Source organism: Neovison vison, chromosome 7, assembly GCF_020171115.1.
Source record: "Neovison vison isolate M4711 chromosome 7, ASM_NN_V1, whole genome shotgun sequence".
NCBI lineage: Eukaryota > Metazoa > Chordata > Mammalia > Carnivora > Mustelidae > Neogale > Neogale vison.
In genome coordinates this window covers 198,553,892-198,568,216 of record NC_058097.1, presented here as the reverse complement: position 1 = coordinate 198,568,216, position 14,325 = coordinate 198,553,892, and the positions used below count along the sequence as shown (strand labels likewise).

The 14,325-nt window shown below is 54.0% G+C and overlaps 1 protein-coding gene across 1 annotated transcript; it reads left to right on the top strand.

The window, feature by feature from the left end:
* Positions 1-4,444: 4,444 nt before the first annotated feature.
* Positions 4,445-11,948, top strand: SLC22A6 (solute carrier family 22 member 6). Its single transcript, XM_044259503.1, has 10 exons — positions 4,445-5,143; positions 5,504-5,607; positions 5,864-6,018; positions 7,006-7,174; positions 7,663-7,786; positions 7,938-8,053; positions 9,115-9,329; positions 9,430-9,538; positions 10,897-11,100; positions 11,370-11,948. Exons 1-10 carry the CDS (start codon positions 4,775-4,777, stop codon positions 11,455-11,457), a joined length of 1,653 nt encoding a protein of 550 aa, XP_044115438.1. The 5' UTR covers positions 4,445-4,774; the 3' UTR covers positions 11,458-11,948.
* Positions 11,949-14,325: the final 2,377 nt, after the last annotated feature.

Below are 14,325 nucleotides of genomic sequence, written 5' to 3'. Positions count from 1 at the left end.
ACAACTCAGAAACACTCCAGGGCCGCGACCGCCAGCCGCAGAGCCCACTATTCTCAAATCTGTATTTAGATGTTTGGAAGAGAGCTTACTAAACAGGAGAGAGAGCGTGTTACACCCCCTGCTTCAACATTTCAGTGACTTCCCAGTGGGATGTCTACACTCTTGTGACAAGGCTGGTCCCACTCAGAGCCCAACCCGCTCAGGCCCCGACCTGCCTCAACTGGCTTCCGTTTCAGTACCTTCCCCCTCGCACCTGCAATGTAGCCTCATTCCACTCCTGTCAGTTCCCAGACTGCACCAGCCTCCCCTTACCCTCTGCCTTTAGTACACACCCAGCCCTTGATGGCTCCCACCCAGCCCCCACTGCACTTGGCTGGGGCTCAGTGGGCCATGGGGTGGCTTGGCTGGGGCTCAGCCTGAAGGGAGGAAAACTGGGCTCAGGTAGGAACACTAGCCCCGCCGCCCCACTTCCCCAACTTCCAGCTGTCCAGAATTCAGGGTGGCTCCCAGGATGTCCTGGCTGTAACCATTCCTGAGCTGTTTCAGGGTATTTATTGCGAAGACACGCAGGAAGGTGAAAGGAAGATGCCCGGAAAAGTGCTTCGCAGTCACGTGGTCAGGACACCTGGTGAACCGGGATGCCGGTCAGGATGCACACGGCCCATTCTTCTGGCCGTTCCCAAGTCCCCAGCTTGGATTCTACCTTTGCCATCTCTGCTGCTCCTCTAGAGCTCTGGCTCCTCCTGCTTTCCCTACTCCCTGCTCTCAGTCCCTGAACTCAGCCTCCAGCTGGCTCAGGGACTTGTCACGCAATATGGAGCCCCTCTCTTGGGCAGAATCGCCGCGCTGAGCCACTGCATTGGTTACTCGCCTCCTGTCCAGGCTTTCCCTGGCAGTTTGGGATGAATTTCTAATTTCTGCACCATTCATTGGCCAGGGTAACCAGGCCATGAGACATACAATTCGCAGTTCGGCTCCTTGTTCAGAGTGTTGCCATGTGCCTGGTGTAGGCACTTGGAGTTGCCTGACTTCTCCCCGAGCCATTCATTTCAAACCCACACTTAGGACTTGTGATCTGAGCCGGAGCATTTCCTCTGACCTGCAAATCATTTATCTGAAAAACCTCACAAAACAACCGAAATCAAAATCGCATGTAGTGACACACTTTAAATCCCATTTAACAGAATAAAATTATAAAAAAAAAAAAAAACTGGATGTCTCAGAAAATCTGAGCTATGTGATGGCTGTTAACATGATAGAAAGAGCAATGGGATCAAGAGGGCTGAGATCTAGACGGGTCTGCTGTGTGATCAAGGACAAATCCCTCGCCTTCTTTGGGCCCTGGTCTCCTTATCTGTACAACGAGAAGTTTTCACGTGAGCCACAGCATTTGTCTCTGATGGTATGTGGTTCTGTGGCGCTTGGCCAATCAGAAGTCCCAGATTTGACCCCTTCTGGGTGAGCACGGCCAGAACTGAAGTCCACATTCCAGTCAGTCCAGGGAGTCCAACTCTGAGTGATTAATGACTCAGAATGTCCCTAAAGGATATTTCGCATTCTGCCAATCACTCGCCACAGGAGCACTTCCGTCCAGAAACCCTCCAGGAGCTGGGGGGCTGGTGGGAAGTCTCCTTGCTAGACAGATGATCCCAGGAGCCAACCACAATGGAGTCCCTGGAGTCTCCAGAGCCTTTTCCAGGCTCAGCTTGGCTTGGAGCTGGTCCGGCCCTAGGGAGGGGGCTCTTCTCAAAAGCAGGGTTGGGCGCATGCTCAAAAAGGGAAGGTGCTTGTAGGACCGCCATCTCCCCCACTGCCCTCAACACTCCTCCCACGCCCCCACGAGGGCACCAAGTCCTGGCAGGAGATTGGCCCCAGAGCCCCCAAGCTGTTTGTCCAGCTGTCTTCACATCCCCAGGCCACAAGGCTCTTATATACCTTGGCCTGGAGAACGTTGTCAGGCATCTGGACACCCACTGGGTCCCAGCCCAGAACCAACACTGGGTGGGGGGAGGGAGGCTGGGCTGAGTTACATCCCTCTCTGGGCCTCCCTATTCTTTTCTGTACATGAGACTGGATGAGCCCTAAGACGTCTTTAGCCGGGCATTGCTCACCTCTAAACTGCAGGAAACAACCTGGCTTTGAAGTTAGACAAAGTAGGTCTGAAGCAGTCTAAGACTTCACGTATCTCAGCGCCTCAAAAGATAGTAAACACCCTCCCAACTTCATCCATGAGATTGTAGCTTGCGTAAACTGTACAACGATGGCAGGGCATCCTGAGTCCTTACAGGAGAAGTCAGAAATAAAACTGCTTCCCCTCAACAATAAGACTTGGAGATTTATGCCTGGGAGAACTGAGAAATATCCCCTCTCTTCACGGCCCTTTGCACCAGCTAATTCGTATGGGGCTTGGATATGTCCCACAAAACTCCAGAACTCTAACCATCTATGCTGTTCAGACATATGCCAAAGAACCTGGTGAGCTGGGATGAACAGACAGCCCATAGAAGGCAGGAAAGAGGGAGGGACAGCCAGAGACCCCAAATGGAAATACCCCAAAGAAGAGTCTGGCATGAGGGGAGCCTGGGGGGCTCAGTGGGTTGAGCCGCTGCCTTCGGCTCAGGTCATGATCTCAGGGTCCTGGGATCGAGTCCCGCATCGGGCTCTCTGCTCAGCCGGGAGCCTGCTTCCTTCTCGCTCTCTCTGCCTGCTTGTAATCTCTCTCTGACAAATAAATAAATAAAATCTTTAAAAAAAAAAAAAAAGAAGAGTCTGGCATGAGGGGAGCCTGGGGGGCTCAGTGGGTTGAGCCGCTGCCTTCGGCTCAGGTCATGATCTCAGGGTCCTGGGATCGAGTCCCACATTGGGCTCTCTGCTCAGCAGGGAGCCTGCTTTTCTCTCTCTCTCTCTCTCTCTCTGCCTGCCTCTCTGTCTACTTGTGATCTCTCTCGGTCAAATAAGTAAATAAATCTTTAAAAAAAAAAAAAAAAGAGTCTAGCATGAAACCTCAAATCAACAATTGAGTTAGAACATGGTAGAAGAGTGTTGGCCTGGACCCAGGAAGGTCAGGGTGCTGATTTGGCTCCTCCAATGGCAAAACTGGCTAGGTACGCCTGGGAAGGGCAAGGGTTGCCATGCTTCAGGGTCCAAGCTACCCTGCTGTAATCCAGCAGAATGTGGAGGAAGAGGAGTTCTCCTCCTCACCTTGCAAACCTTTCCCTACTCCAATAAGAGCATGTGCATTCTTGGAAGTGTTTTGGTAGAAGTCATCTGTATGTCTGGAATATCTTGGCCAAGCAGGTATGGGATTGATCATTATTCAAAATAAGTCTGAGACGTCTCTTAAGGTAATGTCTGGAGACATTTTTTGGTTGGATTTAGACCCAAGTAAACTGACTCAGAGTCCCCGTTTCCTATATCATGCACTATGCAAATTAAAAGGAAGAAGTTGTTGAGGTGTCTGTGTGGTTCAGTCAATAAAGCATCTTGATTTCAGCTCAGGTCTTGATCTCAGGGTTGTAAGTTCAAGCCCCTCACCGGGCTCTGCATTGGGTATGGGGCCTACTTTAGGAAAAAAAAAAAAAAAACAACTTCAATTCAATAAAAGCAAGAAGTTGCCACTGGCTCTATTGGCATTCGCAACCCACGATCCAGCCAATCAGAACTCACAGAACTCGATTGGGGCTCAGCAGCCAAATCGATGGAGGAAAACAAATGATTGTCTTTGAGTTGTGGCTGCAAATAAAATAAGTTCATGCTCAACTGAAAAAATTAAAACAAAAACAAATTATGGACAGAAATAAGACACAGGGAATATTTTGGAAACAGAAAAAGCCGGAAGGTAAAAGCTGAGACTTTGAAAGGATCGATCTAGATCATGTACGATGTTGGCCTTAGGTCCTGCTCCTTCAAAAGTAGCCTCTGACCTCTTTAGTTACTTCCATCTGAACAAAGCTGTGGTCCCATGAGATATGAGCTGTCCCCAGGAGACCAGAGATTGGGGTTGCCAATTTTAGCACATAAGAATACAGGATGCCCAGTTAAATCTGAATTTCAGACCAGTGAATGATTTTCTTTTAGTATAAGTGTGTCCCGCGTAATATTAGGGATATACTTACACTACAATAAAATGTATTTGTTGATCCGACACTGAGAGTTCTGTATTTTCTCTGGCAACCCTTCTCAAAGACAGACTGCTTGGATCCTGTCCACTGAAAAGGACAGAATCCCTTCAAGAGGCCACCAGACTTCCCAGAGCCCAGTCTTCTCACTAAAAGGAAGACAGTAAGGTCCCACCTGGCCCCCTTTGGCCCCCGGATGTCCGGACACGCCCTCTCAGTACATCCCCTCTCGGCACCCCCACTCCGGTCCGCTCTCCTGCCCTTTATACCCACTTGGAGAATTTCCACTGACACAAGGACACTCAGAGGGTTAATCCTTCTGATACCAAGTCACACTTTAACTCATTCCCTCCAGGCCAAGGATTAAATCCTGCCCATGCAGGGGTCAGGGCTACGGCAGACCCTGAAAGCTGAGCACGCCACCCCCAAGTGAGGGGAGGCTCAAGGGAAAGGGAGGGACAGAAGACGGAGAGAGCGAAGGAAGGAGGGGCAGCCAGCCAGGCTCCTGTCCCCCTACAGAGCCAGCTCCGATTCGGCTCTAGGAACAACTCAGCTGCGGAGGCAACAGCTGCTTCTGTGCTCCAGCTAAGGACGGCAGGCTCAGGGACACCCAGACAGAAGTCCTCAGCCCCCAGCCGCTTGGCCGGCCCGGCCCCATGGCCTTCAACGACCTCCTGCAGCAGGTGGGGGGTGTCGGCCGCTTCCAGCAGATCCAGGTCACGCTGGTGGTCCTCCCCCTGCTCCTGATGGCCTCCCACAACACCCTGCAGAACTTCACCGCGGCCATCCCTACCCACCACTGCCGCCCGCCTGCCGACGCCAACCTCAGCCAGGACGGGGAGCTGGAGGCCTGGCTGCCCCGGGACAGGCAGGGGCAGCTCGAGTCCTGCCTCCTCCTCACCGTCCCCCGACAGGGACCGCCTTTTCCCAACGGCACAGAGACCAACGGCACAGGGGCCACAGAGCCGTGCACCAATGGCTGGATCTATGACAACAGCACCTTCCCATCCACCATCGTGACCGAGGTGAGGACACCTGGGCCCCCGGCTCCAGAGGCCTGCCAGACTTGCTTTCCCCTCTGAGACAGGCAGACAGATACACACATACACACATACACACACACACACACACAGACTGTCCCAGATTCTCCAGAGGCCAAGATGGAAAGATAAAGAAAGGGACTCAAGATGGGGGCCTTTACAGAAAAGGGGGATGTCAGAGTCAAGAAAAGTCTCTCGGCTCCCAGGACCGGGGAAGCAAACAGCAAAGGGAAATGTCAGGGGAAGAGGGTGGCATAGGTCTCAGAGGGCCAGCCCAAGGGAGGGGAAGGGGAGCCCCGCGGCCCAGGCTCATCTCTGCCTGACCCTTGCCCCCTCTCCCCGCAGTGGGACCTCGTGTGCTCTAACAGGGCCTTACGCCAGCTGGCCCAGTCCTTGTACATGGTAGGGGTGCTTCTCGGAGCCATGGTGTTCGGCTACCTGGCAGACAGGTCAGTCCTGGGCAGAGCCACGGGGCCGGGCTGGGCCTGGGCCTCAGCTGGGTTCATGGGAACCAGGTGGGAAGTTGGCCTTGAACCCCTGGGGCTGGTCCGAGGACCTACAGGGCCAGCCTCAGGATACAGCGCAGGTCCTCAAAAGAACCCCCCAGCCCAGAGCCTCCCCCAGGGCAGGCACCCCTCTCCCTACCTGTCCTGGCACGGTCAGCCCTCAGGATCCCTGCTGCTGTTCTCCCCTCCCCCACGCCAGGCTGGGCCGCCGCAAGTTGCTGATCTTGAACTATCTGCAGACGGCTGTGTCAGGAACCTGCGCAGCCTTCGCTCCCAACTTCCCCGTCTACTGTGCCTTCCGGCTCCTCTCCGGCATGTCGCTGGCTGGCATCGCTCTCAACTGCATGACACTGAGTGAGGGAGGCCGGGAGGGCAGGGCGGGCCCCTACCCACTCCTCTCTGACCCCCAACCCAGCAGCCTCTTTCCGGCTCCCTCTCCCAGCCAACCCCTCCTGAGTCCCGCCTGCCCTCATCTGGGCAGCCAACCTAACAGCCTTCTTCCCCGGACTCATACCATCCTGACCTGTCATTTAGGCATGATTGCAAACTCCATTTTTAGGGCCAGGCCGTTCCCATAAATGACTGATGCTGACTGGGTACAAGAGGCATTAGGGAACGCTGAGGACTTTAGACAAAGGAGGGTCACAGCCCCATCCAGAGGGGCCACAACCACTCAGCTGCTCAAGCCAGAAGAATCAGGGCTGTCCGATCTTACCCTCTTCTCTTTATTAATGTCAAATAGCCCAATTTTGTAATGTTGGAAAAATAACTCCATGTTTTTAACATGGGGCAAGCCAGCATCATGTAGACCAAAGACACTTATGGCCTGAGCATGGTCTGTCCAGGAGCCATCAATGTGCATTCTTCGAGGAGGAACCTGAGACTGGGGAGAAGGGCAAGGATTTACCCAACATCGTCCGTCAAGCCCAGAAGGGAATCTCCATAGATTGGATTGGGGGTCAGGGATGAACCAGGATGGTTCATGAGCCGCTCTGGCCACCGAATCGGCCCATGCTGAGGAAAGACAGCACTGAGTGGTCAGAGAGGTTCTGGAGGGAAAAGGGACGCTCGCCAGGACAGTAGGTTGGGGAGCAGCAAGACAGAGTGGGGGAGAGGCGGGGACAATTCTTAGGGATTCCAAACCCATCTCCCCCTTCCTTCCTCCACCGAAAGTCCCCCACTTCCCCCGTCATGGCATGCATCCTCATTCGACGTGTCTTCCTCTGAGCCCTGGGACAGATCACAGTTTGGGTGGAGAGAGGGGTCTTTGCCCAGCCCAGGGGTGTTGACCCGCTGGGCAACCCGGTCAGCGGCACCACTCTGTTCTCACCTTCTTTCCAGATGTGGAGTGGATGCCCATCCACACGCGGGCTTGTGTGGGCACCCTGACTGGCTATGTCTACAGCCTGGGCCAGTTTCTCCTGGCCGGTGTGGCCTTGGCCGTGCCCCACTGGCGCCACCTGCAGCTCCTGGTCTCCGTGCCCTTTTTCGCCTTCTTCATCTACTCTTGGTGTGTGGGGCCCGGGGTGGGCAGGGGTGCCCAAGGGCTGCCCAGAGGGCTGCAAAGGACAAGACATCCCCCAGATCCCACAGCACACTCCAACACACAGAATCAGAGAAGGTCAAGGCCAGAAGGTCAAACCCAGCCCAGTGCCTCCGCGTGACAGATGGGAGAACTGAGGCTGTGGGAAGAAGGATTTACCCCCTCCCTCCCCACCCTGGGGATATAGTTCTTCAGCTCCCCCCTGGCTCTACAACCTGCTTGTGTTGCTGCCTTTACCCAAGACCCCAAAGCTGAGCTTCTGGGTTTGGGAATTGGTCATCACCAAACTGGTCGCTGTCTTATGGTCCTAGAGAGGGGGATTTGGCAAAACCCCTGGGTTCGCAGCCTGAAATGAAATCCCACTGCAGGCCCCTGGGAAGCCCACCCTTTGCTCCCAGCCCAGCCAAAGGGAACGGAAGCCATGTAGACACCTACCCCCACCCTCCCGCTCCCAGGTTCTTCATAGAGTCAGCCCGCTGGTACTCCTCCTCCGGGAGGCTAGACCTCACCCTCAGGGCCCTGCAGAGAGTGGCCTGGATCAATGGGAAGCGAGAAGAAGGCACCAAGCTAAGTATGGAGGTGAGACCCCCCCAAGGCCTCCCATGACACCCCATGAGGATTCTACCCTCAAACCCTGAACCCAGGTCTCAGAGGGCTTCCCTGAGTAAGGGGTTAGGCTGGGAGGAGTTTCGGGAGGAGTCCAGGCCCTGAGCCCTGCCCATCCTGGCAGGTGCTCCGGGCCAGTCTGCAAAAGGAGCTGACCATGGGCAAAGGCCAGGCTTCCGCCTTGGAGTTGCTGCGCTGCCCCGCCCTTCGCCACCTCTTCCTCTGCCTCTCCATGCTGTGGTAGGCCCAGACAGACCGAGCCATAGAGAGATAGACAGAGACAGACCAAGAGACAGGAGGCTGGTTGGGGAGAGAGTGGACGCAGTGGGTGGAAGAGGCCAGACAGAAGGGAGGAAAAGTCAGCGGACCTGCCATGAGGGGCCGTAATCCTCCACCAGGGACGATCGTGAAGAACCAGATGACTTCCCCTCAGTTCACTTCCGGTCACCACACTGGGCTTCGGTCTCTCCACCTTCTCCTTTTATCCACTCCGTGGCAATATGGAAACACCTCCTCAGGATTGGGATCAGCCCCAAAGTCAATAGAATTACATCTTGAAGGCAGAGACTAGTCTGGCTTGCAAAACATTTGGAGACTTTCCTGATCTTACCTGATCAGGGCCTGCCAGAAACACAAGCACGGGCAATAAGATGCCTAGAACTCATCTCCAAAAGGACATGTTGACCAAGGCTGGTATCAGCCAAAAATGTTCCTTTCTGGTTGCAACATTCCCCATAATCCTTCTGATGTGCTTCCCTCCTGAGCCCATCACCAGAATAACGCCATGACAGTTAGGAAAAGCGCAGTCAACAATTCTACCAGTGAGTGTTTTGGTTCCGATTTGGGATTTACCCCAGGTTCTGGGTCCTATCCAATAACCTGAGCTTCATTCTGTGGGCTCCGGACAACATAAGAAGCACAATCATCCCAGAACCAGGCCTAGGTCTGCAAAGCTTTGGCATTTCCTAACACCTTGACTCTAAAGATGTGCCTTGAAAATCCACCTGCCCTCAGCCCGGCATCAATAGATAAGATAAAGACTAAAACTATATGAATTTTACATTCGACTAAGTGAAAAATCTCCTAATATATTGGGGGATACTAGTTATCAGAAGATTGAGAAATTTGGGGTCTTGGAGGACTACCCTGCACTTAGACTAAATGCTTGAAGACAGATTAGCCAAGGCAAATTCTAGCTTCTGAAGCAGGGTCACAGTGTAGCTCACCCCTATGTTGAATGAGCACCCCCCCCTTTTAACCCTTCCTAACCAACTCCATACCCCTCGTCCCTCCCCCACTAGGTTTGCCACTAGTTTTGCCTACTACGGGCTGGTCATGGACCTGCAGGGCTTTGGCGTGAACATCTACCTAATCCAGGTGATTTTTGGTGCTGTGGACCTGCCTGCCAAGCTGGTGGGCTTCCTTGTCATCAACTCTCTGGGCCGCCGGCCTGCCCAGATGGCCTCACTGCTGCTGGCAGGCATCTGCATCCTGGTCAATGGGGTGGTACCCCAGGGTGAGCACCCACGAGTACCTTGGTCCTTCATCCTTAACCCTATTCCCAGATTCTCATGCCCCACTCCCAAACTCCCACTGACCCCTTCCTTTCTCTCCAGATCAGTCCATTGTCCGAACCTCCCTTGCTGTGCTGGGAAAAGGCTGCCTGGCTGCCTCCTTCAACTGCATCTTCCTCTATACTGGGGAGCTCTACCCCACAGTGATCCGGTGAGTAGGAGCCTTGTGGGAGAAGCCTTCAGACAAGACATCCCCACACACATAGGTCAGACCCCAGAGCACACCAGAGCACACCGCCCAGCATGTGTAGCCCAAGGCCCCCTCTCAGCCCCCATCTGTGCAAGCTCAGTACACACTTCATGGCTAACACAGATACACCTGCCCTGATCCAAGGAAAAGATCTCAAAAGGAGTCACCAGCTGGGGCAGGGTAGAGAGCCAAGAAGACACATCTCAGAGGCAATTCATTGAGGTCCCCCACCCCGCACCCACCTTGATCTAAACCACAAGTTAGAAGCAGCCACCAAACCTAAATTTCATCTATAAGCTAAGTGTGTCTGTAACCAAAGTATGTCTGAAACCAAAGACCAAACGGGAGAGTAATTTCTTATCACAAAAGCCACATTTAATACTGCTTGTGCTTGGTGGCTGTACAGATAAACCCAGCATTGCTTTTCGAGTGCCAAAGTTGGGGGGGGGAGCATTTTTGCATTGAGAAACAAGAAACACGTGTCTATGTTAAAAAATGGGTCACAAAATTCCCATGAGATGTCAAAGAATGGCCTGGCTTCCCTAGGCTGCTGGGACGCAGCAGGGTCATGGCTGCTGTGCTGTGCCCTTGGAGGATTTCAGGGGAAAGAACAACAGTATAAAACACTACACACCAGGCATCGTCTTAAACTTTTTATAAGTATCAAGTCATTGAATCCTCATGATAAACCTATAAGGTAGGTACCATGACTATTTCCATTTTACCAATGAGAAAACTGAGCCACAGAAAGATCAAGGGACTTGCCCCATGTCACACAGCTTGTAAGGGAGGAAGCTTGGATTTGAACCCAAACCGTCTGTCTCCTGAGTCAAGGTTTTTAACCTCGGTTCCCTCAGAGAATGTTCTTAACATACTCTCAACATGCAGCTTCCGGGTCCTGTCCCCTGGGGATTCTAATCCAATGGGACTGTGTGGGCTGGGACAATTCTAACTCAAAATCCCCTAGGAGATCTGAGAACCACTGGCCTGACTTAACTGTCTCATTTGACAGCTCAGGAAACTGAGGGCCGGAGAGGAAAAGGGACTCTTCCTCTGGTCGCATGGCCAGTTAAGGCCAGAGGCAAAATTCAGTCTCCTGATTCTCTGGCCAGAGCCCTTCCCAGCCTGTTTTTGTTGTTTGTCTGTTTTTAATCTCCGGAACAAATGCCAAACTCACTTGCTATCAAAGGGGTGGCGGGGGGGGGGGGGGGGGGGGGGAGCGAGGCTTCGGCCTGAGCTGCCCTGACCCTGAATTCAGCTGGGACCTCAGCATTCATGCTAGGGCAGTGACTGACACCACCGCACCTTGGGCCCCACAGGCAGACGGGCATGGGCATGGGCAGCACCATGGCCCGTGTGGGCAGCATCGTGAGCCCCCTGGTGAGCATGACTGCTGAGCTCTACCCCTCCGTGCCTCTCTTCATCTACGGCGCCGTCCCCGTGGCCGCCAGCGCTGTCACTGCCCTCCTGCCAGAGACCCTGGGCCAGCCACTGCCAGACACGGTGCAGGACATGGAGAGCAGGTGGGAGCAGGGACTTACCCCGGTTCAGGCGCCCAGGCGGGGGTGGCACCGAGACTCAAACCCATTCAGGCCAGAGCTCTTTGTCCACTTCCCCAGTTGGCTGGGGTCTCCTAGAGTCCTTCCTAGGGGGTCCTGGCCCCAGGGAGCAATAGATGGGGCAGAGAGAATGGTAGTCGGGCGCGGCTGAGTAGAGAGCCCCCTGGTAGCCCCCAGCTCCTAGCCCTGGCCTGGACGCTGCATACCCAGGACGCCGCTCTCCTGCCCTCCAGGAGGAGAGGAAAGCCAAGGCGGCAGGAGCAAGAGCAGCAGAAGCAGATGGTCCCGCTCCAGGCCTCAGCACGAGAGAATGTACTCTGAGCACTGAGACGGGGCCTCACAGAGCCCGAAAGGGAGTGAGGGTCCTGCAGGTCCTGAGCCACCCACTCCCGGAAGGGAAAGAAGGAAATGGCGGCCCAAGGCTGGTCAAGACTGTGGTTCAGGAAAGCACCTCCCAGGGCTCCCCGCCCTGAACAGACTCCACCAAGACCGCGTCATTAAAAGGTTTGTGTGCAACATCTCTTTTTATCTCTCTCGTCTCAAATATAATAGCCACCCCACATCAGCCAGCGGCCCAAAATTCATACAGTCCAGTCCCCTGCCCTCAACCCCCAGGACTTTATAAACCATCCCAGAGAACTGGAGAAGAATCTTTTACCTGGACCCGCTCCCCCGCCCCTACATCCCACCCTCTTCCCTCCTTTCTTCTCTACCCCATTCAAGTATTTCTGTGAGTTTTAAATATCTTACGCTCCACCCCTCCCTATCAGACTGGAAACTGAGAAGTGTCTGAATAAAAGCAGCCAATCAGAGGCTTTGTCTCAGGCTCCTCCCCCCTCACGAGGGCCAATGAGAAACTCCAGCGGCAAAGCGGGAGAGCAAGCACCACAGAGGATATGACATCAGGAGGCTGGCCCCAGCTCCCCTAGACTCCTGCAGAGTCCAAACTCAAAACCAGTTTGCTACTCCAGCTCCTCTGCTGGATGTTCCACCCACTCATTCCCCGAATCCTTCCCACCACCATCCTCCGTGGATATTCTTTGCTGTTCTGCCTCTTCCAGGGCCCCGGGCTAGTGGAGACAAGGCGCTCTCTCCCAACCAGAGAGCGCCAGCACTGAGGGCTACTTTGGTGCCAGGCACTGTCCTAAGCCCTTTGCATACACTGTTTCGGTTAATCTCCCCAGTAACCTTCTAGAGATAAATCCTATTGTCATCCCCATCTTGCAGCCCAGAAAATCAAGGCACAGAGTGGTTAAGTCACTTGCCCAGATTCACCAAGTTCAGTAAATTGTGGAGTCACAGTTTGAATGCAGACAATCTCGCTCCGGAATGCATGGACCTGACCCCTCTGCCCTGAGTTGTAAGGCTCTGAGACTTCGGCCTCTGGAACCCCCAAGGCCTCACTTCTTCTCCTCCCTCCTGGCCTGAAAAGAGAGAGAGAGAGTGAAGGGGGAGGAGAAAAAGAATCCTGGTAGGAACTGTGTGAGAGGAGGGATGGAAGGCAGTTTAGGGGTCACAGTCAGGAAGAGACAAGGATATCCTTCTGATCACTGGGTCAGCAAGGGAGATCATTGCAAGGAAGCCAGGGGGGATGGAAAAGATAGCCCTATTAGCATCCATAAGTGGCAGGAGTCAGGGCACTGGCCATGCCCTGCTGTAGCTGTGCTTGCTTGGTCACACTTGTCTCCTGGTACACTCTCCATTACTCTTTCCCCTGCAGCTGACTCAGCTCCCCAGCCCCTCATCCTTCATGGAAAGTCCACACCTCTAAGGCATACACATTGTCTTCCAGGTGGGACCCTAGGGCTCTAGCTGAATCAGGGCTACCTGGAGAGGATCGGGAGACCAGGGCTCCCTGAAAAAGCCACAAAGCCCTGGGACAGCTCACAGCAGCTCAGACAGCAGGATTTCCAGGGCAAAGTGGACAGAGCTGAAATTATGATGACCCACCCCACCTCCTAGAACCTCTGGGGACTCGGTGTTTCCCTTGTGCATATACTCCCCATGTTCCCTAAGAATTTTTAGGCCATTGGAGGATCTAATAGCTGCTCAAGGGCCACCAGCCCTCCCCATGCTGCTGCTTCTCTGGCAGCACTGACCTCATGACCTCATGGCTGTCAAGGGGCACCTAGAATGACATCCTCACCAGCCTTGAGCAGAGAGACAGGACCACGACTGGGAGGGAGGTCACCTGCTTCTAGCCCTGCTTCTGTAGATCTGGAGGCCTGGGGATCAATGATTTGCCCTGTCCCTGCCTCAAAACCCTGCCAGCAACACAGGCATGCTGTGACTCCTGGGGCTCTCTCATTTCTGTGTTTATATCACCTGGTATCTGCTCCTGCTTCCACCAGAGACAGTCCCTGGCCTGACCCTGCTGCACACACCCCCAACTGGCCCAACTACTGGTGTTGACTCAGATAACTCACACCATCTGCACGGAACACATTTCCCCAGCTCCTGGCCAGGGACTTCCTATGCTCATCCCATGCCCTTGACCAAAGGTAACCCTACTTTCCTCCCATTTTAAAGTCACCAGCAAGTGACTTCTGACTATCTCCCCCAAGGAGCCATCTGCAGAACACTGGCTCGCATCCCATCCTTTCACACTGGCTCTGAGCCTGAGGTTTTTTGGTTTTGTTTTGTTTTGTTTTTTAAGATTTTATTTATTTATTTGACAGAGAGAGAGAGAGAGATCACAAGTAGACAGAGAGGCTGGCGGGGGTGTGGGGCAGGGAGCAGGCTCCCTGCTGAGAAAAGAGCTTGATGTGGGGCTCAATCCCAGGACCCTGAGATCATGACCTGAGCCAAAGGGAGAGGCTTAACCCACTGAGCCACCTGGGTGCCCTGAGCCTGAGTTTTGATACCGTCATGCTTTGCTCCAGTGGTCTCAGATGCTCTACCCAGTTTTAAAAGTCCTATCCTCAGCCAGGATTGGTAGGTGGCATTTGTGGCCACCCTCAGTTTCTCTATCTATGGCTCTGAGCACATCCTGGCTAGGATGGCACACTCAGGAGGTTTCTCAAATGCCTGGCCCTGGTAGAGTGCTCACCAGAAGTCATCTCCCTTCCTGAGCTCTGCTGTTGCATCCCAGGACCCACCTCCACAACGCAGGCTTTAGTCCACACCAAGCCCCTTCACTAGGCTCTTCCCTCCTTTCCCAAGAGTTTTCATGGCCCCTTAGAGAATGGA